Source organism: Chionomys nivalis, chromosome 1 (assembly GCF_950005125.1).
Source record: "Chionomys nivalis chromosome 1, mChiNiv1.1, whole genome shotgun sequence".
Classification (NCBI taxonomy): Eukaryota; Metazoa; Chordata; class Mammalia; order Rodentia; family Cricetidae; genus Chionomys; species Chionomys nivalis.
This window is the reverse complement of record NC_080086.1, coordinates 21,406,736-21,428,049: the sequence shown is the minus strand read 5'-3', so window position 1 is coordinate 21,428,049 and position 21,314 is coordinate 21,406,736. Positions and strand designations below refer to the sequence as shown.

At 43.2% G+C, this 21,314-nt stretch overlaps 1 protein-coding gene across 1 annotated transcript; it reads left to right on the top strand.

Annotated features, from left to right (window-relative positions):
- Nucleotides 1-4,148: 4,148 nt before the first annotated feature.
- On the top strand, nucleotides 4,149-10,083 carry LOC130885902 (C-type lectin domain family 2 member E-like). Its single transcript, XM_057787750.1, has 5 exons — nucleotides 4,149-4,275; nucleotides 4,697-4,828; nucleotides 8,197-8,381; nucleotides 8,932-9,038; nucleotides 9,939-10,083. The coding sequence occupies exons 1-5, from the start codon at nucleotides 4,149-4,151 to the stop codon at nucleotides 10,081-10,083; spliced, it is 696 nt and encodes a 231-aa protein (XP_057643733.1).
- The last annotated feature ends 11,231 nt before the right edge of the window (nucleotides 10,084-21,314 follow it).

Genomic DNA, 21,314 nt, shown 5'->3' with positions numbered 1-21,314 from the left:
ACTCTCTGTAGTGAGGAGCTGTAGGCCATTTCCCACTGCCCAGTTCCCACACTACCAGCTTTCCCCAAAATAATTACACGGAAACTGTATTCTTTTAAACACTGCTTGACCCATTAGCTCTAGCCTCTTACTGGTTAATTCTCACATCTTGAGTAACCCATTTCTAATAATCTGTGTAGCACCACGAGGTGGTGGCTTACCAGGAAGGATCTTAACCTGCGTCCCTCTTGGAGAGGAGAGCTATAGTGTCTGCCCCACTTCCCTTCTTCCCAGCATTCTGGTCTGTCTACTCCATCCACCTATGTTCTGTCCTATCAAAGGGCCAAGGCAGTTTCTTTATTAACCAATGAAAGTAACACATAGACAGATGACCCTCCTTCATCAACTCTCAGGAGAAGGAAAACTATTCCCACAGTCACGTTAGAGGAACTCCTTGCCTTCCCCACCCACAAACCAATGTGAGCTGCTTGCATTACCAGGCCTGTTTATTCCTCTGCATAGGGACCCTCAACATATCCCTTGCTGCTCAGCCTCTCTATCATGACTCTAAGTGACCCTAGAGCAGTCACACTCGCCCTCCATCTCTCCTTTCCCCCATAAACACACTTAAGTCTATCCTCTTGCTTCCATACTAGCCTTTCACATACTAACCAAGGACAAGTCCCCAAAACACTGCCAAAAGTTGGGAGGGGACACATATTACTCCATGGTTTATTTCTCTAAACAGCTAGACATAGTCACTGTAGGCTGGACATTTGCCCCTAGACCCTGGCCACAGTGAACTGCTTATCCCTGAGACAATGAAAATGCAGGAGAAGGCAAAGCATGGCCCCCTCCACGTGGTGCAGTTCCTGAGATGCAGGAAGCAATTCCTCTTAGGCAACCCAGTGGCAGCTAAGTGAGCCTGTTACTTGAGGGTCAAGGATAAAACACCTACATGCCTGAGGATAGCTTCTATTGTGCCTGCATATGCATTTGGTAATGTTAGAGATGATCCTGGTTATAGCAATTATATTAGTGTACTTGTTCTTCACTTTCTTTTTCTCTTTCCACACCAGTGGCTTCTGAAAATATGGATGTGCTGTGTGATAATATGAGTCTTTCTGATCTGATAGAGCAGGCAGGCATTGAAGCTGTAAAACAGGTTATGGGGGAGGGGAAACCTGACTGATGAAAGAACTGGGGAAATTTGGACAAAGTACAGAATTTTTTTAGACCTGATTATAAAACTTGGCAAAACAATTATACTGAAACAGAAAAGAACTTGGCTATGATGAATAAAGTTTATGAGGAATGTAGGGCTTTTAGGGTTGACTGTTTATGGTCTTATAAATCAAAACTGAAATTGTGAGGAACAACAATGGGAAAGGTACAATAATGGAGTAAAACCCACTGAACTATGCTTCTGTAACTGCAAGTAATTAGCCTCTGAAGTGAAAGCTTCAGAAGTTGTTTTATGATTAACTCATCTAAGACTTAAGAATATAGTGGCTGTCATGGGGCTTGGCAACTGGGAAAATGTCATAATGAATGATGAAGTTCTGACTTCAAAGAATCTTTTTACTTCTTGTGAACTGCTTTGCCCAGGTAATGATTAACTTGTGGCTAGAAAAAAAGAATCATTTTCCTTGTGTAAAATTTGCAATAAAAAACTGAAGCTTGAAGGTTAGGGAAGCAGCATCAGCATCAGAAGTAGACCAAGAAGAAGCAGAAGAGGAAGAACTTGCCCTGCAGCTATGAACTTGTCCTGTTGTCAGCTTGCATCAGAATCCTGGGTCGTGTATTCATTCTGCCTTCCAGACACCACAGATTCCAGACCCACTTCTCTGCTGAGGCTGGTCCCTGGTAAGAAAACCTCACTTCACAACCCCCTACACATGCTCAGTACACACTCACTCAAGGGCCTCGTCAACCACTGAGATTTCCTAACCTTCCTTTCATCTAGAGTCTGCCTCTCTGTACTTACTTGATGGAGGTGGGTCTTGTATCTTATCTGTTGCTTTTATTGGTTAACTATAAAGAAAACTGCTTGGCCTAATAGGACAGAAAATTAGGTAGGCGGTGTAGAGAGAACAGAATGCTGGGAGAAAAAAGCCGAGTCAGGGAGTCGCCATGATTCTCCCACCCGACACAGCCACAGGTTAAGATCTTCCCTGGTAAGCCACCTCGTGGGCTACACAGATTATTAGAAATGGGTTAGATCAATATGTAAGCTCTAGCCAATAAGAGGCTGGAACTAATGGGCCAGGCAGTGTTTAAAAGAATACAGTTTCCGTGTAATTATTTCGGGTATAAAGCTAGCCGTGCGGGCAGCCGGGTGCCAGGAACATAGCCTGCCGCTCCTATTAACAACACTTACTAATATTAAATAACAGCCCTGTGTTTGGGCCACGCCCAATATCCACCCCACAACACTTCTCCACTAACCCCTCCATGTCCTCTGATCTCCTTCCCTCTGTTTTGAGACACTTGCCCTGTCTTCTAACCCTTTTGCCCATATATTGGATCACCTCCTGAAAAAGCCCCAGATTGTTTTATAGATGGGAGCAACCTAAAATAAACCCCTCACACAGCAGGATGTGCTGTACTCAAGGGAACCCAGCTGCCAAGGGGCCCAGCCCCCAACAGTCTCCCGGGAAGTCAGAGAAACTGGAGAAGAGATATGGGGAGGCAAACTATTGAACAGATGCCCAGACACACACAGGAACTGTATCTGAGGGCCAAAGCTTAGTTTATTATATTTTCCTCTTATTTATTTATTTATTTATTTATTTATTTATTTATTTATTTATTTCAAGACAGCATTTCCATTGTGTAACAGCCATGGCTGTCCTGGAACCGATTTGTAGACCAACCTGGCCTTGAATTCACAGAAATTCACCTGCTTCTGCCTCCTGGGTGCTGTGATGTAAGATGTGCACCAGCACTGCCTGGCCTGTTCTGTTCCTTTTCCCTGTTGTTTCCCCATTTCTTTGTTTTCCCAGTTGTCTTCCTTCTAATTCTTTCAGATATTATTCCTTTTACCTCTTCCCTGATGCTCCTCTTACATGTCTCCTCATTTTTCCTTTCCCTATTTTTATTTTACTCTTATTCCTGTTATACCTAAGACAAAAATTACCCCCCATTTTTTTTTACCTCATATGAGTGCTCTGTTTGTATATATGTCAGTTTGTGAAGAGTCCAAGAATAATAAAATAAAAATTTAGATTCCAGAAATAAGAATGTGAAATAAAGAAATATAAAGTTATAAGTCTAGGGGAGTGAGAAAAGACTCTCAGCAGCTTTCTCAGCATTTGAAGGATCAATCATTCACAGTGAGTTATTTTCTCAGATGCTTAAGAAGCCTCTCTCAGATCATTTCATTTTACAACTGGCTGTAAATCCCAGTCTCTGACCTCCAGAGGTAGCCAGCCAAAATCTTGACCACTCCCCCAGTATATTTCAACTTCTCCCTGGGAAAGTCCCTTCGTGGCACCCCCCACCCCCACCCCCCCCCCATCCCCCAGCCCCCCACTCCCCACCCCCCTGCTGAATGGGGGATCACAGAAGCAGGCTCAGTGGCTGTCATGTCTGAGGACTTGTCCTTGTCCATCAACGGGGACAATGACAAGCTTCAGTGTAGGGCCCGGGTCTGCCCTTGTTTCTGGGTGCATCTCGAGGACAGTTTCTGGTCAGCTAACTAAGCATCCTGTTTGTTCCCGTGCTCTTCCTGCCCCCCCCCGCCCCCCCCAGCCTGGTGATTAGCTGTAGGGCATTGGCCTTTGTTGGTATGGTAATTTTCCATCTGCCTGGGCGGAGGTCCTTGTGCAGCAGTTAGGTACTTAAGGACTTCCCCAAGTCTGAATAAATTGGCATTCAGCTGATCTCCTTTCGAATGACCCTGGTCTCTTTGTGTGTTCAATCTCCAGGCCCTTGCCCGACTCTCGTAAGGTACAGTGGCGCATGAACTGTACCGAGGGTGTAACACAGAATCGGGTGTTACACTTCAGGAGATGACAGGTGAGAGCCCAGGGGCAGGGGGACTCTGGGAAAAAGCCTCAGAGCACTTCCCGGGGTGGGGCTCCCTCCACAGGGAAGGGCTTACCTGAGACTCTTGTGTTCTGGCCAGAAAGACCTGTGAATGGGCGGTATGCCACGTAAAGGTGGCCATGGGGTTCGTGGAAGAGCAGTGTGTTCCTGGAATTGTGGACCACGGGCACTTTAGTCCATTCCTGCATCCACACAATGCCTCCTTCAAGTGTACCACAGCTGTCACCACACACAAGGCACTGGACAGTAAGTCTCAGCTTCTGGACTATTGATGACATTTTTGCCCCTAGAAAGGTTGCATCCAGTTTCTTCCAGCAGGTATTTTATTTCATCCACTCTCGTGGTGTGGACATTTGCTCATCTACCCACATGGCATGGGATGCGTGGTCCATTCTTCCATGAGAGTGAGATCTGAGATCCATGGGATCCTCAAGGTTAGGTAGTCGATTACTCTTAGTTCAGTAACTAGAAGACCCTGGGTCAAGTCGTGTTTCTGGCATCTCTGGTCTTCTTTTCACCATGGCCATCCTTTATGGACCAGGTCTTCTATGAAGGAAGAAGCATTCTTTCAGGTACTTGTAGGTGATTGTAAAGTGGGTTTTTGTTGTAAGTTTCTTTTATTTTCCTTAATTCTTGAAGTTGGCATTCTTATATTCATGTTTCACAGAGAAAGAGTTCCAAGGACAAAGTCTCAGATTCGTCTCCTTCATGTCTCCTGCTGGGCTTTACTGCTGCTATGCAGTGATCATCGTCCTCACTGGAGCTCTGATTGCACTTTCTATTGTTCTGTCATTGTCAGGTGAGTGACATCTCCAGATCCTGCAGCATTCTGTCCACATCCACACTGTCGGTTACACTTACTGACCTCTGTGAGCCAGGCACTGTGGGAAGGGCAGGAGAGAGAACACACTGGAAATTCCTGTTCTCTGGGAACTTAGGGTCTAGCAGGAAGATGCAGTGAAGGAACAGCACAGGCTGTGGTGTGCACAGGAGGTCAGGCTCAGCATCCCTGGGAAGAAGAATCAATCTAGAGAGATGCAGGAGACATGTCATCCTGGGGGAACAATTTAGGCAGAACACAAGAAGAAAAAAACCCAAGTAGGAGCTTCAAGGAAGCTGCTACAGCTAGGGGCAGTGAGGGCAGTGAAGAGTAATATGGTTGGGGAAGGTACAGAACACTCCACCACTTCATGATTCATGGTTTCAGTTAATATCTTCACCTATGGTCTGAAAATATTAAATAGAATGATCCAGAAATACGCTGTTCCTCAGCTTTTAGTTTTAGACTATTCAGAATAATGTGCTAAAGTCTTGTACAGCTTCCCTGCCATAGCTAATGATTCATGATATTGTTTTATAAAATCAACTTTAATCATGTCAGTGACTAATGTACAAGTCTAAACACAAACAAACTTTTGCCCACAAGACTTAGTATGTATAATCTAAACAGTCATGTGGATCTAAGTAACAGTCACCTCAGGGCCTGTTGCATTTGTTCTTTTCATTAATGCCTCATGGTAGTGAGTATAAGAACTGGAAACAGTACAACAAATTGCCCTCCACTGAAAATAAATATGTGATCGTATTTCTAGTATTTAATATTTCTTATCAAATCATTTATTTCTATCCCCAGAATCCCTTCCAAGGAGCCATGTAGTCATTCTTATCTGTTAAAGGAAGAAAAAGGCAAAGTTATGAAAGAAAAAGTCATTTTTTCTAATCAGTCCTGCATTCAGAAATTCTTACACACACACACAATCACTCTGTTGTTATGGACTCACAAACGAACACGTCACCCTGCTCCATTAACTTAATCACTCAAACACTGACCAAGTCCCAAGCCCTGTGCATCTCACTGAACTTCTACCCAGTTAGGAGAGCCAATCTAAAGCCACAGAGCTTTGGTTATGGTTTTATATTTTCTTTGTATTTACATTTTTACACGCTTATCAGCCACAAAGTAGAAAAAACCCAGCAAAGTTGAAACTAGAAATGTAATGCTTTTTATAACCTTTTATGAATTTGGCCTCTGCTCTAATCCTGGGCTTCCTTGTCACCTTATGTCACCCTTCCTTGTTCTCCCTTTTACATGTAACTCCATGCCCACTCTCACAGCTGTTCACACTGTACATTATAGCCTGGGGCAAGCATATGAGGGAGCACATGGGGTCTCCTTCTTGCTGAGTTTGTGTGACCTTATTTAGTATTATACTTTGTACACCCCCCACTTTTCTACAAGTTTCTATTTCTTTATGACTGGATAACTTTCTGTGTTACACATGCACCACATTTTCATTATGTGTTCCTCAGTTGATGGACATCTAGGTCAGGTCTATTTTGCTCCTATTGTACACAGGGCAGCAGTAGACACGGATGTGCAGGTCTCTGTGTTATGGTGTAGTGTTCTCTCATATATTCCCAGGAGTGGCATAGCTGAGTCACCAAAGGTCTATTTGTAACTTTTTTTTTTAAAAAAAGATTTATTTATTTATTTATTTATTAATTATATATACAGTATTCTCAGTATACCTCCAGGCCAGAAGAGGGCACTAGATATCACTACAGATAGCTGTGAGCCATCATGTGGTTGCTGGAAATTGAACTCAGGACCTTTGGAAGAACAAGCAGTGCTCTTAGCCACTGAGCCATCTCTCCAGCCCCCTATTTGTAACTTTTTAAAGGACCCTCCATACTGGATGTTTCAGTTTATACTCCCATGAACAATAAATAAGCGTCCCTATTTCTGCAGAGTTCTGACATCTGTTGTGAGATTTCTTGATAATTGCCATTCTGACAGCCTCTAATGAGAGCCAGCACACATTCATGTGGATTTAATGTATGTGCACATGATAACAGGAATGCCTTAATCAAAGTTTTGGTATCAAAAAATTATTTGACCATGCCTTGTTTTGCATGCTAGTATTTCTCCATAGTTTAAATTCAGAGAAGTGAGGAGTCTTTATTTGGTCATTACAAAAGCAGGATGTGTTCTCATTCCTCCCACTCTTCAACTGGACTCAGGCAGCTTAATCCAGTGCTCCTGTGTGGGTTTCTGTTTCTGTTTCTGTCAGTTGCTGGATGAAAGTTCTATGGTGATATTTAAGATATTCCTCAGTCTGACTAGAGGGAAATCAAGATTGTGCCCCTCTCCTCTATTGCTTAGGGTCTTAGATGGAATCAGCCTTGTGGATTTCTGGAAATTAGAGTCAGTTTCTGCTAACCCTATAATGACTTCCTCAATCAAGATACTTTTCCTTGCTCTCGTCTGTCCTTCCTCGATCTTGACTATCCGATTCCCTCAAGTTCTCCTCAACCCTCCCCTTTCCTTCTCACCTTACCCCCATGCTCCAAGACCATGAGTTCACCCACTGAAACAATCTACTGAGCTAATGGGATCTCACCAACTCCAGCTGGGCTGGGAAGGAACAAGCATAGGACCAAATTAGTCCCTCTGAATGTGGTTGACAGTTGTATGGCTAGGGCAGACTGAGGGGCCACTGGCAGTGACACCATGATTAATCCCTATTGCATGTACTGGCCTTTTGGGAACCAAATCTCTTTGGATTTAATATCTTGCACAGCCGAGATATAGTAGGGAGAGCCTTGGAACTTCCACAAAGCAATGTGTCTTACCATTTCTGAGGACTTGAGGGCATGGGAGGATGTGTGGAGGGAATGGAAGGAAGAGAGGGAGTGGGAACTTGGATTGGTATTTTTTAAATCTAATTAATTAAATAAAAGCAGGATGTGAAGCAGGATCATAGGAAATCATCTGTAGGATCCTAGCAATCAGGGAGAGTACTCATGGGGGAACTATGATTTTGTTCAGGCTATGGTGTCTTCAGTCCCTGCTGTTAGGAGGCACAGCCAGGTGGATTATTACAAAACCCATACAAGTACAGTCTACAGAGTGAGATCCAAGTCAGGCAGGGGGACATGTAGAGATTCTGTCCCCAAACTCAAAATACAAACAAGAGAAACATTTCCTTAGAGTCCCACATGAAGCTTGTTGATGGGAGACCACCATGCTAAGAAGAGTCTCTTAGCAATCAGTAATGAAAGGTACAGTCTAAACACACACCTCAAAACAGTGATTGAACGGTTAGCCAAGAACCAAGACATGGAAATGTTTATCTATGATATGTATTTGCACTGTGCACATTCTAGTGAGAAAGGAAGAAAAGGCCATTGCAAGTCCTGAAGCTGGCTATGCCACGTGCCCAAGAGACTGGATTGCATTTGGAAGTAAATGTTTTTATTTTTCTGAACACACAAGTAACTGGACATCCAGCCAGACCTCCTGCATGGAGCTGGGGGCCCATCTTACTCACTTTGACAGTCTGGAGGAGTTGGTAAGAAAGGATCGGGAGTTGGTTTGTTGTTTGTTCCTGTGGAATATGTATTGCCTTGAGAAAGAGAGCTTAAACTCAAAACATGAGGAAGATTCCCACCCTAGGTACTGGGGGACATGGGACACACATTAGCATGTGCCATTTGTGATGGTAACACATCTGGCTGTAGCCCTGAGACATTCCAAGGATATTCTCATCTGTAATGCTAATAGTCAACGTGCAAGGCCCAATATACGTTTGAGAATCTTGGTGGTCATGCAAGTCTTTGTCGGAGCTGGCAGGTGTTGCAAACTTAAGGTGACAACTGTTACTAACTGTAAATACAGACTCAACGAGGGCCCTTCTCGGCGACAGAAGGATGGGTGGTTGTCAGTGTGTTATGGGTTATGATAGGAAAATGCATCTACTGAGAACTGAGGGTTATTAGGCTCCACAGTTGATGACCCCCAGTTCAAACCAGCTGCCATCTGGAGAGGAGGCTGTAGGACAGAGACTCAAAGCTCATCTGGAACTGAAAGACACATGTATTTGCTTTCTGTGTTTTTGACAGAATTTCCTGAATAGATTAAAGGGGGATTCTGCTGCCTGGATCGGCCTGCACAGAGAGTCATCAGAGCAGCCTTGGATGTGGACAGACAACACTGAATATAACAACTTGTATGTGTTCAGAATGCTTTTCCTCCTACTGTGTTCATGTGCTGTGATTGTGTGAATTGTGGTTGTGAAAGGTGAAAGGCTGAGTAATGTGAAGAAAATGTAACTGGAAAGAGAAAAACCCTTGGGTTTGAGGTGTGCCTTGGGTCTGATTGTGTGTTACATGGAGTCCCCAGTATCCACAACCTGGTAAATTCACATCTGTCAGAGTCACCTAGTGTTGTTTCACTCCAAATCTTTATCCTGATGATGGCATCTGGGGAAGATGCTGTCTGCTCTCAGCACTTGGAAATCTCTCCTTGCTGCTAACTGCCCTTGTGGGATGCAGACAGAACTGCTGATGACCACTAAGGGGTCTGAAACCCCAGGAAGTCACCACACAACTGCTGGACAGGACTTGTCAGATAGCTGTGTGCACAGTTGCTCTTATCACTGAAGCAGACTCCTCGGACATTGGGATCCTTCTCTAAAGTCTCATCATCAAAGAACACCCAAGACAGCACTTGTTATGAGCATAGCCATTTTGAATAGTCCCATTTCTCTGGAATGGTGAATGTCCGTTACTAAAGACCTTTAGCATTTACTTCAAGATAGAATTGAAAACTACCTTTGGATGCTACCCATGGCTGAATGAAGATCATGTGAACATGGCAGAGAGCACCAGTCAAATGCTTTGAACACACAGTACAGGGTCCAATGTAGATGAGTGACAAAGGTGTGCTCACCAAATGGGACCCTGAGAGTGGAAAAGTCTCTGAGTGTAACACTAGCGCTGGTGATTCCTCATGGCCTCTGCCTTTCTGTGATTCATGCTATAAACAAGCAGTGAACACGAGTGAGATATCATTGCTGGGGGAATGCAGTGGCCGACTCTGCAGACATTTTGTTTGTTTTTTGTTTTAGGATTCCCATCCGAGGAGAAGGAGAACATGCCTACCTGAGTGACAATGGGATCAGCAGTGGCAGGGACTACACACATAGGAAGTGGATTTGTAGCAAGCCCTACAGCTATGCTTTACAGTGTCCAGTCATCTCACAGCTTGTGTAGAGACTGTGTCAAAGCAGTTATGAGAGCTCTGTAACATGTCATCTACAGTTGCAGCCTCATTTCTTTATCTTATAAAATTATCAAAATCAGCACCTAATCCGTGGTGACATCAGAGATAACATTATCAGAGAGGACTATACCTACAGGTATTTGGAGGACTGTGGGTGATTCTAAATTAAATAAGTGTTTGCTATGGGTTTGTACTCATATCATAAACGTGAATTACAATCATAAAATCCAGTAAAATAACATTTCTCTGTGTTCTATTCATAGTTCATTTAGTTCCCCTTTTGTTTCAATCCATTTAATTTCAGATAAACAGTGTGACACTATTTCTCAAATAAATAAATAAATTTTTGTCCTATGGAAATTACTTTGTGTTAGAAGTTTCAATTATCTTATTTACAGTACATACTAATCCCAAGCCTGGGGGAGAAAGATCACTTACTCAAATCTTCAAGATCAAATTAATTAATTAAAGCATGCTTTTTTATTTGTGTACACGAACTGCCTCCCCTGAGATGGGGTTTGAGATGTCAGCATGGGAGGTGAGGGAGACAAGATTTTTATAAAGTCCAGGGTGGGGAGTTTCCAAATAGTGATCATGACAGGTGGAAGAGGTGGGGTTACAGGAGCAGAACATAGATTAGTTTGGTCAGTGAATAAAGTGAGGACATGACCATTCCAAGGTAGATTTGAGGAGCAGGTTTTATTGTAGATATGAGGAAGAGCATCAGAGGCATCTGGAAGAGTCCACAGTGGGGAGAGGAAGGAGTAGACCTAACCTGGCCAGCAGATTCCACTTGGCCTTGAGAGAATAAAGAGCAGAGGAGAGTGAGAGAGGAGGACCAAGAGAGGAGGATAAAGAGAGAGCATGGCCAAACTGGCAGGGTTATGTAAGAATGAGAGGCTGAAAGGGAAGCCATGAGCTGGAGCTTAGAGTAGGGGTCAGGGAATGAGCAGCTGAGGGAGTCACAGGTTCTGAGTAAGCCTGGAGGCCAGCATGCATTTTGGGATGGTAGTAGCATGGAAGTCTGTCATTCGTCCTGAGTTTCTTCTGGACCTGAGTGTTGGATTATTTGAATTGGAGTTTTCTATGTTGTTTGGTTTGTTTGAAGTGTGTGTGTGTTTGTGTGTGTGTTTAGTTTGTGTGTGTGTGTGTTTAGCTTTCTAGTCTATTTTATCAGGTGAATTGCAGTCTGTTGAGTTAAAGGAAGTTGGTGTGGACTATGCTCCTTATGTCCCAGAACAAAGGAAACTCTACCAGCACAGCTCTCAATGTGCACAGATAAGGAAGTTCCCTGTGGGCTGGAGCCTGGGGTTTTCAGATCCAGTGTGGTTCAAAGGGAAGGTGGGGAGGGGAGGTGCAGTGGATGTTGAACCCCACTCCAGCAAGTTCTCTGGTATTTTTGTCTTGTGGTAAATTATAAAAAGGAAAAATCTTGTGAGATTTCTGCTTCAGTCTACAGAAAGGAACCTGTTTTCTGGATTTTGAACACGGTCTGTTTCACTCTTTTATTTTATTGCTTTATTCCCACTGTTTTTACTTTATTTTTTTTTGAGCACTTGCTTATTTTAGTAAAGAATATTGGGTATCCTAGAAAACAGTGCTCATACAAAGCAAAGAGTCAAGTTCTTGAGGACTGTGGGTGATTTTCATGTAGGCAAAATATTCTGTAGCTGAAACCATTCTTTCATTCCTCTTGCCATAACTCCCAGTTCTTTGATAGAAGCCAGCGCTGACACAATATATCATACCATTTTATCTGGTGTGTATATACTTAAGAATTTTCTTTATAAACACTTTGGATTTAAATTTTAAAGAAATAGTAAAGAAAGCAAACAAGAACAGCTCCATACGTGGGTAAGAAACAAATAACTTTCAGGAGAGAAACAGTCAAATGGGTTTTACTGGGGACATTGAAATTAAGAGTGGCACATTACCTGATTAAAGATGAGAGACGCTGTGAAAATTCTAATGCTCTGAATACAAACGACGTCTTTGTTTAATGTATAACTGGAAGGAAGGAGGGAAGACAGAGAAGCCTGTTAAGTCAAACACATCCATTCAACCATGAGGAGCAATGAGAGTCACATGACAGCAAGCAGCAAGCTGAGTCCAGAGAAGAAGTGAAAAAGTCTGGCTTTAGCCAGTATCCTAAAGAGAAAGAGAATCAGAACACGGAGAAGCTCAGATCTTCTGATTTAGTTCTGAAAAGCCAACGAGCTTCACACACTGCTTGGTGCAGCTCCACAGGTGACCACAGAGTGGAGTTCCAGGAAAGGAAAAGCACATTAACTCAGTAAAGATAATGTGTCCCCTCTGCCAGCTCTTTAGCATGGCTTTAGGTGGATCAGCCTTGCTGAGGGGTGGGCTCTTGCTCAATTATTGACAGGCCCAGAAGGACTTGCTCTTTGCTTATTTGCTTTCCTCATGCTAGCGGGTCCATTCCTACACTGGCATTAGAGCAGTGTTTCTCAACCCATGGGTCTCTACTCCTTTGGGTGTAACATATCAGATATCTTGCTTATTGGATATTTACATTAAGATTCATAATAGTAGCAAAATTACAGTCATAAAAGTAGTACAGTTACAAAGTAGTAAAATGTAAAGAATTTTAGGATTGGGGATCACCGCAACATGAAAAACTGTATTAAAGCTCCCCGCATTAGGAAGGTTGAGAACCACTGCATTAAAGCCTACTTCTTCGGGATTCCAGCATCTACAGAAGACCATCTGAGACATCCAGTCTCATAGATTGAGAAACTTCTGGATTCTTGGATTTTATGTTCATAGGCAGCCATTGCTGGACTAGCTGGATTACAGCCTGTAAGTCATTCTAATAAATACCCTTTCTATAAACAAAGAAGATTCATTCTATAAGTTCTTTTGCTGTAGACATCCCTGAAAAATACAGTGACATATGATGAAAAGGCAGGACAGGATGCAGGCAAAGAGTCATGAAAAAAGTTATGGAGAAAATGGTTTAATTGATTTTTTCTTATTTAGTGGTGAGTAAGTTCATAAACATGCAATTGACAGTGAAATTCTAAAACCATAACCAAAGCTCCATGACTTCAGAATGGCTGTTCCAACTCTGTGGAAGTGCAATGAGATACCTAGGTTTGGGGATGTGCTAAGTTTCTGAGACTAGTGAAATGTGCCAATCTTGTGTTTTTTGTCTCTAAAAAGTCCCTGCTCACTCAGCTTGTGAATGATTCTAGACTTACACTCCCATCTGTGTGGGACCTTGGCCAAGTCTGTGTGGCTCAATAAAAACTTTGAGATCATAAAGTGTCAACCTGGCCCCCTCGTCTGTGGTGAGAGTACCCCATTTGCAACAGGATGAGGGGTCTCTGACCTCCAACCTAGGCTTCATTGTATGTGCACTTCTGAAAGTGGTCAGTGCAGTCCAGCGCCAGACCTGAGGAATGGGAGAAGTTTTGTCCAAGGACAGAACAGCTATGCTGGGGTCCAGCTTTCACCTTGGATTCAAAGGTGTGGGTCCAGTCCCTCATCGGAGGGGCTTCTGCACTAAGGGCTGTGCTTTTGGCCTTAACCCAGTCCTTCACTGTGAGAAGGACAAACCCCTCCCTGTGGACACAGACAGTTGCTATTCCCTTGTCATAGCCATGTCCATGGAGCCCTTAATAGAGAGAGGGGGCTCTCACCTCACACTGAGTATAAATAAATAAGAACAACAAAAATATACTGTCCATGTGAGACGTCATATGTCTGCCGAGAGCGGTAGCTATTGTGTAGTGTAAAAGACCCCAAAAGGGAATCCCCAAAGGTCTATGGATCAAAGCAGCAAATGTAGCTGCTCTGAAAGTGGCTCTGGAAGCAGAGCAGCCTTTCCATATCTTGAATACCCTGCCTGAACCTTAATTTCTCTAGAGCCCAATCTATATACAAAGAGACCAAGTGGGCAGAAAGAAAAGATACTCAACAGGAGACAAATGGATGGTGTTTCTTTCTGAATGAGGGACCTGAACTCCCTGCCTTTATCAGAGGACAGATGGTCCAGATGGTCACCAGACTCTACCCGGCTGCCCATCTGCGGGCATCTATAACTGCTGAATGACTCAGGTCCAGATATTATTCCCAGATTGTGGTCTCTCCTCTCCCGGTGATGGAGGAAGGTCATTGGTTAAATAATAAAGAAACTGCTTGGCCCTCATAGGTTAGAACATAGGTGGGTGGAGTAAACAGAACAGAATGCTGGGAGGAAGAGGAAGTGAGCTCAGATGCAGGGCAGCTCCTCTCAGGCAGACGCGATGAAGCAAGTCGCCAGGTCAGACATGCTGAATATTTCCCGGTAAGACTGGTGCTACACAAATTATTAGAGATGGGTTGATCGGGATATGAGAATTAGCCAGTAAGGGCTAGAGCTAATGGGCCAAGCAGTGTTTAAAAGAATTCAGTTTGTGTGTTGTTATTTTGGGGCATAAGCTAGCCAGGCAGTCATGAGCTGGGCTGTGGGAAGAGGCCCACAGCTCCTACTACATCCCGGTGTCCAACAACAGTTTGGTATTCCTTGCCAACGTTTTCCAATATCTGGCTAAGGTTCTAAATGTCGATTGGAAACTACATATAGGACACAAAGCTCAGGGAAGACAGGAAGAATAAATAGAAAGGAAACATGATCTAGGTATGTTCTTGAGACTGGCGAATACGGTACCAATCTCCTGCCTTTTGCTCTTATGCGAGAGAGATGTAACCCGTATAAAGAAGCCCCTAAGACAGAAATGACTAATCATTCCTTCCCTATGTCCATCCATGTCCTGCGACAGCCATAGGGACCATTCATCAGACAGTTTGCCAGGCTGCATGTTTGCCTGGAACCTGCCCACAAGTTCCAACCTGGCAACCTTGTGTGAGTAAAGAGATCCTGACACAGAGCCTTGAGCAAATATGGAAAGTCTCATATCCTGTGGCCCTCACACTGCTACAGCATCACTGGTGTCCCCTGTGCACACAGCACACCCAGCATAGGTAGACTACAGATCATAAGGACAGAGGGGTCATCAGCAGGTCCTCTGATTCCCTAAAGATAAGACTGACATGGGCTGCATAATTATGTTTGTTCTGTTTTCTCTTTTTTTTGTCTCCAGTGAAAAGACCCCAACCCTCTGTAAGCCAGAAACTTATTTATGGAGATTAAGACGACTGGAATCAGGCAGTTCATAGACAGTCTAACCCTTGAGGCCCAGCCACCCACTGTCCTGATACATTTCTGTAAAATATTTCGCCTAGATTCTATTGGGGGATGGTTTGATTCATCATGAAGAGCAGCGACAACCCTGGGACTGTTGTGGGTCCACTGGTGAAGAAAAAGGGCCATGATCTATCCAGTACCCTGCCTGCCTGACTCCACCCCTCAGCCCCAAGATCCCAAATGCCAGGCAAATAACATCTTGCTTGATGGCACTGAGAAACTGGTCCTCCTGGGAGCACACTAGTGGCTTCATTGTCCTAGAAATAAAACTGTTGTGGATTATTATTATTATTATTATTTCATTATGTTTATCATGTAGCTTTTCTGTATTTGGAAATGTTTTCACATACAAACACCCTCGTGTTTCAAAGGAGTACAGAATTAAGCATGTACTATGCTGTTCACGTTTGTGGCTTAGGAGCCACAGCCCTAGGTGTGTGGTATTGGCTGTGCTGGGGTAGCTGTGTGAGTGCACTCTGTGCTGCTTGCTCAAAGACAAAAACACCCACAAATGTACTTCTAGAAATCAGCCCTCATTGTTCCCAGGCTCTCAGATGCCTGTAAAATGCCAAGGGTGGCACTAAGAAAGTCAACACGAATGTCTCTCTGTCCATGAAAGCAGCATCCATCTCCTGGGGAAAAGTTAAATCATCCTGACTTCCACTACTCTCAGACACTCTCTGTATGGCTTGGCCCCTGGGGACAGAACTGTCACCTTTGACCCCTGCTGTGGGGGGAGCCAAGTCCCACTTGATTGTGACTTTTGCTTCCTTACCTTGATAAATCCCCACCCGTTCCTGCCTCTGGCATACAGCCCAAGATCCAAGAAAAAACATTGAGATTTAAGCATAAACCAAAAATGCAGGACTGCCATGTGTCAAAAACGAGCTGAAACTCTTCCTAAGTCAAGGATCTTAAGCAAGAGCAATATATCCTTCAGGGAAATGCAGTCGCTTGAGAGTACACTAGACCTGCATTTGGTTTCTAATGTTTGTACAGCTGTATGCCAAATTTGATTCAAATAAAGATTTAAATAAAATCTGAGCTGCACATTGAAAGTATTGTGAAAATGACCTGCTTGGGCCTGACTGGAAGCTCCTCCATGGCGCACTTCTGCCCTCTGCTGCTGGATGGTGTTTCCAACAGCTCATTCTCCCTGTGATCCATTTCTGATTTTTCCTTCCTCAATGCTGGTGATGTTGTTTTAATCCAAAATGGACCTGAAGCTTTCATTCACAAGTGAACAGTCTCTAATGAGACTTGGGGCTCGAATCTGTAGCCACGAGATTAAAAGATTAGGATGTCCAGTTAGATTCCTTAACCAGGGCTGTTCTCACAATTAAAGAGGATTGAACTTCCTCTTTATTAGACAAGCAGGAATCTGGTTTTTTTTTTTATTGTTGTTCTGATAATTAGAGAATGTTTAGCCATGGTCAGAAATAACATTCAGGAAAGATAAAGGCCAGAGACACCAAAAATCTAAGAACTGGTACCAATCTATGTTCTCCTTCTCTACTTAAGGCTATGACTGGGCAATTAATCCTTTTGCTTCCTCCAACTCTCAGTATAGGACTATGCTTGCTCAACTATCTACTCCACTATGGAAAATAGAATAAATTCTGTTGACACATGGTCCTAAGGAGACAAAATTAATCCTCTGCACCCAGGCAAATCCATGATTTGACAAATGCCCAAAGATCAAGGGGATCTACAGGAATGTATAAGGTCCCAGAACTTATCAGGTCACTAAGCCTTAGCTCAACAGACACCATGATGGAAGTACCATTCAGGTCTTGGAACCCAACATGTAGGCAGCAATTCCTGTGAAAATGAGAGCATACAATCCATCAAAGTCCATACTTCTGGGAAGTCTATAATGTACTACCTTGGTTTTTGACTTCTGTAGTTTGCTTGTGGCTACCCATTCTTGCAAGTGGCTAAGTGGGGTGAGTGAACCCAGTCGGTGAGGGTTTGTGTGTAGTAATAAGAGTAGCGGGTTTCATCCCAGAGATGCAGGGATCATTCAGCATACATAAGTCAATAAATGTCACCTACCAGATATATAGAGTGAAATAGAAAAACCACACGACCATTTCATGTGATGAAGAAAACCCTTTGATAAAACTGAACATTCTTTCATCGTGAAAGTCTTGGAGAAACTGTGGGTACACGGGACATATGTCAACACAACAAAGGCAGATTATATCTTGCCCACAGCCAGAACCAAAGTGAATGGGGAGAAACTTGAAGCATCCACAGTAAAGTCATGAACAAGAGAAGGACGCCCATCTGTCCATATTTAGTTCATCTAGTACTTGAGCTCTTAGCTAGGACAATGGGGAGAACTGAGGCAATCAGTGGATACCAACGGGCAAGAAAGAAGTAAACATATCTTTAGTTGCAAATGATATGATAATAAACATACGTAATCTTAAGAATTCTACTAGAAATCCTCCTCAGATGATGCACACTTCCAGCAGTAGTGTTAACTCACAGGGAAAAAACTCCTTTAAATATAGCCTCTGTAGCCGCCTCGACGGGTTACTCTGTCTAGGGTTTGTAACCCGCCTGGCTGGCCAGTTATTCCAGGGTCACGGAGAGGCACCACCTGAAAGACATAGGCTGATAAGCAGGAAGGAGGCTAAGCGTATTTGTCAAAGCCTCCGTTTATTAGAGTCATGGTTACAGCTTATATAGCCCCTGGATGAGGACCTTGGGGGGCTGGGGCATGGGACCTTGCCACGTGGTCCACGCCCATCACGTCCAAGAGGTTACGATGGGTCAGGTCAAGATTCCTTGGTCAGGAAGTCACAAGGTGACACACCTAGTTCTCTAGATAGTTTGGAATGTGAGGCAGGTTCTGCTAACAGATAGCTCTCTATTAACAGTTAATTTGGGTGTGAGATAGGCTTGGTCAATAAAACTATTCTCAATACAATTGAGAAGTAGAGCTCTCTGCAAAAACTCCTCACGGCGGTGCTTCCTGTAAATTTTGGGGGGACACGGCTCCTGACATATCCCCCTTCCTTTTATAAAAGCAGGCATCTATCAAGTGGAGGGCACCAGGTCAGAGTCTAACCCTGGTGTCAGATCTAAATGAGAAGGGACTGGGACAAGGAAGGACCCTTCTCTCGAATGGTGGAGCAATTTTTCTCTCCTGGGAACAGAGGGGTGCCTTATGAGTAACATTAGTTCCTTAGAGGTCCTCAAATAAAAGGTATTTAGCAAGACCTAAAGTAAGCAGGTCTTTGACCACAGGGCACCCTGTCTTAGGCCATGTGGAGGGCGATCCTCGTGCCTGGCACCATGCCTTGTTGAGCCGGTTTTTACAACCTCTGTATGGTGTGCTATTTAGGCGAGGGTCCACACTAACTCCCGTCATTGGGCCCCTGTATCTATCATTAATGAAAAGTCTACGAGGAGCTCCTCAAATAAAAGATATAATGATATAATTTTGGCACCAATAGCTCCATCTTCCAGACAAGAAGAAAGGGCGTTTTTCAAACCCAGTATTCACCTTTAGTCCGGCCTAAGGTATATCTTCCTTCCTAAATGCCTACTCCACAATAAGATTACGAGTGCTGCCTGCCAAACATTAGGGCAGTGTAAAGGGGATCAAAATCTAAAATTTTTAACATATGCATTAAACCCAAACATTTTACAGCATGTGTCAAACCTTTCCCAACATCTATAAGCAGTTACAAATATCATTAGGTCAATTTTAGTAAGAGTACATACAATGACAGACATTTTTGTTATCAAATATCACCAGTTCCAGTCTCTGAGCAACAGTCAAAACCCCAATCTTCCCCCTTCTTAAGTAAAGAGGGGTTAATATTTTAATTAAAATGAGTTTTTGTGTCCCAAAGTTTAAAACAGTCAGATGTTTAGTCTGCACCTGAGGCAGGTTCTGCTAACAGATAGCTCTCTATTAACAGTTAATTTGGGTGTGAGATAGGCTTGGTCAATAAAACTATTCTCAATACAATTGAGAAGTAGAGCTCTCTACAAAAACTCCTCACGGCGGTGCTTCCTGTAAATTTTGGGGGGACACGGCTCCTGACAAGCCTCAAAAAATTTAAAATATCTTGTGGCAACTCTAACCAAACAAGTGAAAGACTCATATGATAAAAATCCTTAAAATACTGAATAATAAAATTCAAGAAGGTATCAGAAAATGGAAAATTCTTGAATGCTCATGGATTGGTAGGATTGATATTATAAAAATGTCTCTTCTACATAAAGCAATCTGCAGATTCAATGCACTCCCCATCAAAATCCCAAGTCTTGAAAGGACAGTTCTAGCTGTATATGGAAACACAAAAGCCCAGGATAGCTAAAACGACCTGAATAATAAAAGAACTGCCGTATGTCTCACCATCTGAGACCTCAAAAATCTACTCCAGTGCTATAGTAATAAGAACAGCATGGAGTTGGCGTAAAAACAGAGACATTGATCATCAACATTGAGCTGAAGACGGGGATGTAAATCCACACACCTATGGACACCTGTTTTTTGATAGAGAAATCATACATAGGCATGAGAAAAAAAGACAGCATCTTCAACAAATAGTGCTGATCAAACTGAATGGCTGCCTGTCAGGAAATGCAGTCTCATTCATTCTTACCACTCTGCACTAAACTCAGTTCCAACTGGATCAAAGACTGCAAAGTAAACCAGACACAGTGAACCTGGCAGGAGAGAAAGTGTTGAATAGCCTTGAGCTCATTGGCACAGGAAGAGACTTTCTGAACAGGATCCTGTTAGAACAGCCACTAAATCAATAAGAAATAAATGGGGCCCCATGAAACTGAGAAACTTCTGCACAGTAGTGGACACTGCCATTCAGACAATATGGCAGCCTGCAGAAATGGAAATATTTTTACCAATCACACATCTGACATATTGCCAATTTTAAAATATGTGTTGGACTAAATAAAGACGACATCAAAAAATACATAACCCAAATTAAAAAGTGTTGTATACATCTCACAAAAGATTTTTCAAAAGATGGACACAAATGGCTGAGAAACACATAAAGAAATGGTCAATATCCTTAGTTATTAGAGCAACGCAAATGAAAACTACATTGAGATTTCATTGTATATAAATCAGAATGTCCAAGATAAATAAACAAAAAACATCCTGTTGGTGAGGTTCTGAGGTTGATACGGACAGCATGCATGTTTTCACACAAAACACACGCACACACTTATCCACGGTGTGGAGAGAGATAGATAGATAGAGACAGAGAGACAGAGACAGAGACAGAGAGAGACAGAGACAGAGACAGAGAGAGACAGAGACAAAGAGGTGGGAGGAGGGAGGAAAAGAGGGAGGAAGAGACAGAGAGGGAGGAGGGGGATATTGGAGACTTTCTTTCAAATGTATAGTGTAGAGGTTAGCTCAGTTTAACAAATAACCAGGCTAGCCTAAAAGATAAAACAACTATATTTTTATTTATTATAAGGGGAAAACTCAGGGAACAGGAAGGAGAAGTCTAAGCTAAGATGTACCCCAAGGAAATCTCAGAGTGAGAGCACCTGGGATATATATATCCTGTTTTTTTTTTTTTTTGTATATTTGTTTTTGGGTCCCAGAAAGCCACACCCTAACTTGGTCCCACCTCTTAAAGATAAATTGGTTAACAAGGCTTCCCCACCAATATAGGAATCACACAATGTGCCCACTGAAGTTGCTTGGAGGCTCTGCTTTGCCTCTATTTCACTCCACAATCCACAGGAAGATGGTAGGACCTGCACCGCTGTCTGCTTTGGTAAAGAAAGTCAAGGAAATTACACCCTAGTTCTTAAAACACCCAGCAGTGAGACATTCCTACAGTTGACTGCAGGAGTCACATGACCTGAATTCATGGGCACAAGGGATAGTCTTATATGGCCTCTGTTGTGTTCAGAAATCCTGTGTCTTTCAGAGACTGAGCAGGGGATGCTCCTTCTCAGGCGATGGATGCAGCCTGTGAGGGGGATTTGAACATGAGCTCAGCCTCCGCC

Coding starts and splice junctions, on each gene's coding strand:
- LOC130885902 (XM_057787750.1), top strand. CDS start 4,149: ATGGGGTTCGTGGAAGAGCAGTGTGTTCCTGGAATTGTGGACCACGGG. Junction 4,829..8,196: donor TATTGTTCTGTCATTGTCAG/GTGAGTGACATC, acceptor TGCACATTCTAG/TGAGAAAGGAAGAAAAGGCC. Junction 9,039..9,938: donor AACACTGAATATAACAACTT/GTATGTGTTCAG, acceptor TTTTTGTTTTAG/GATTCCCATCCGAGGAGAAG.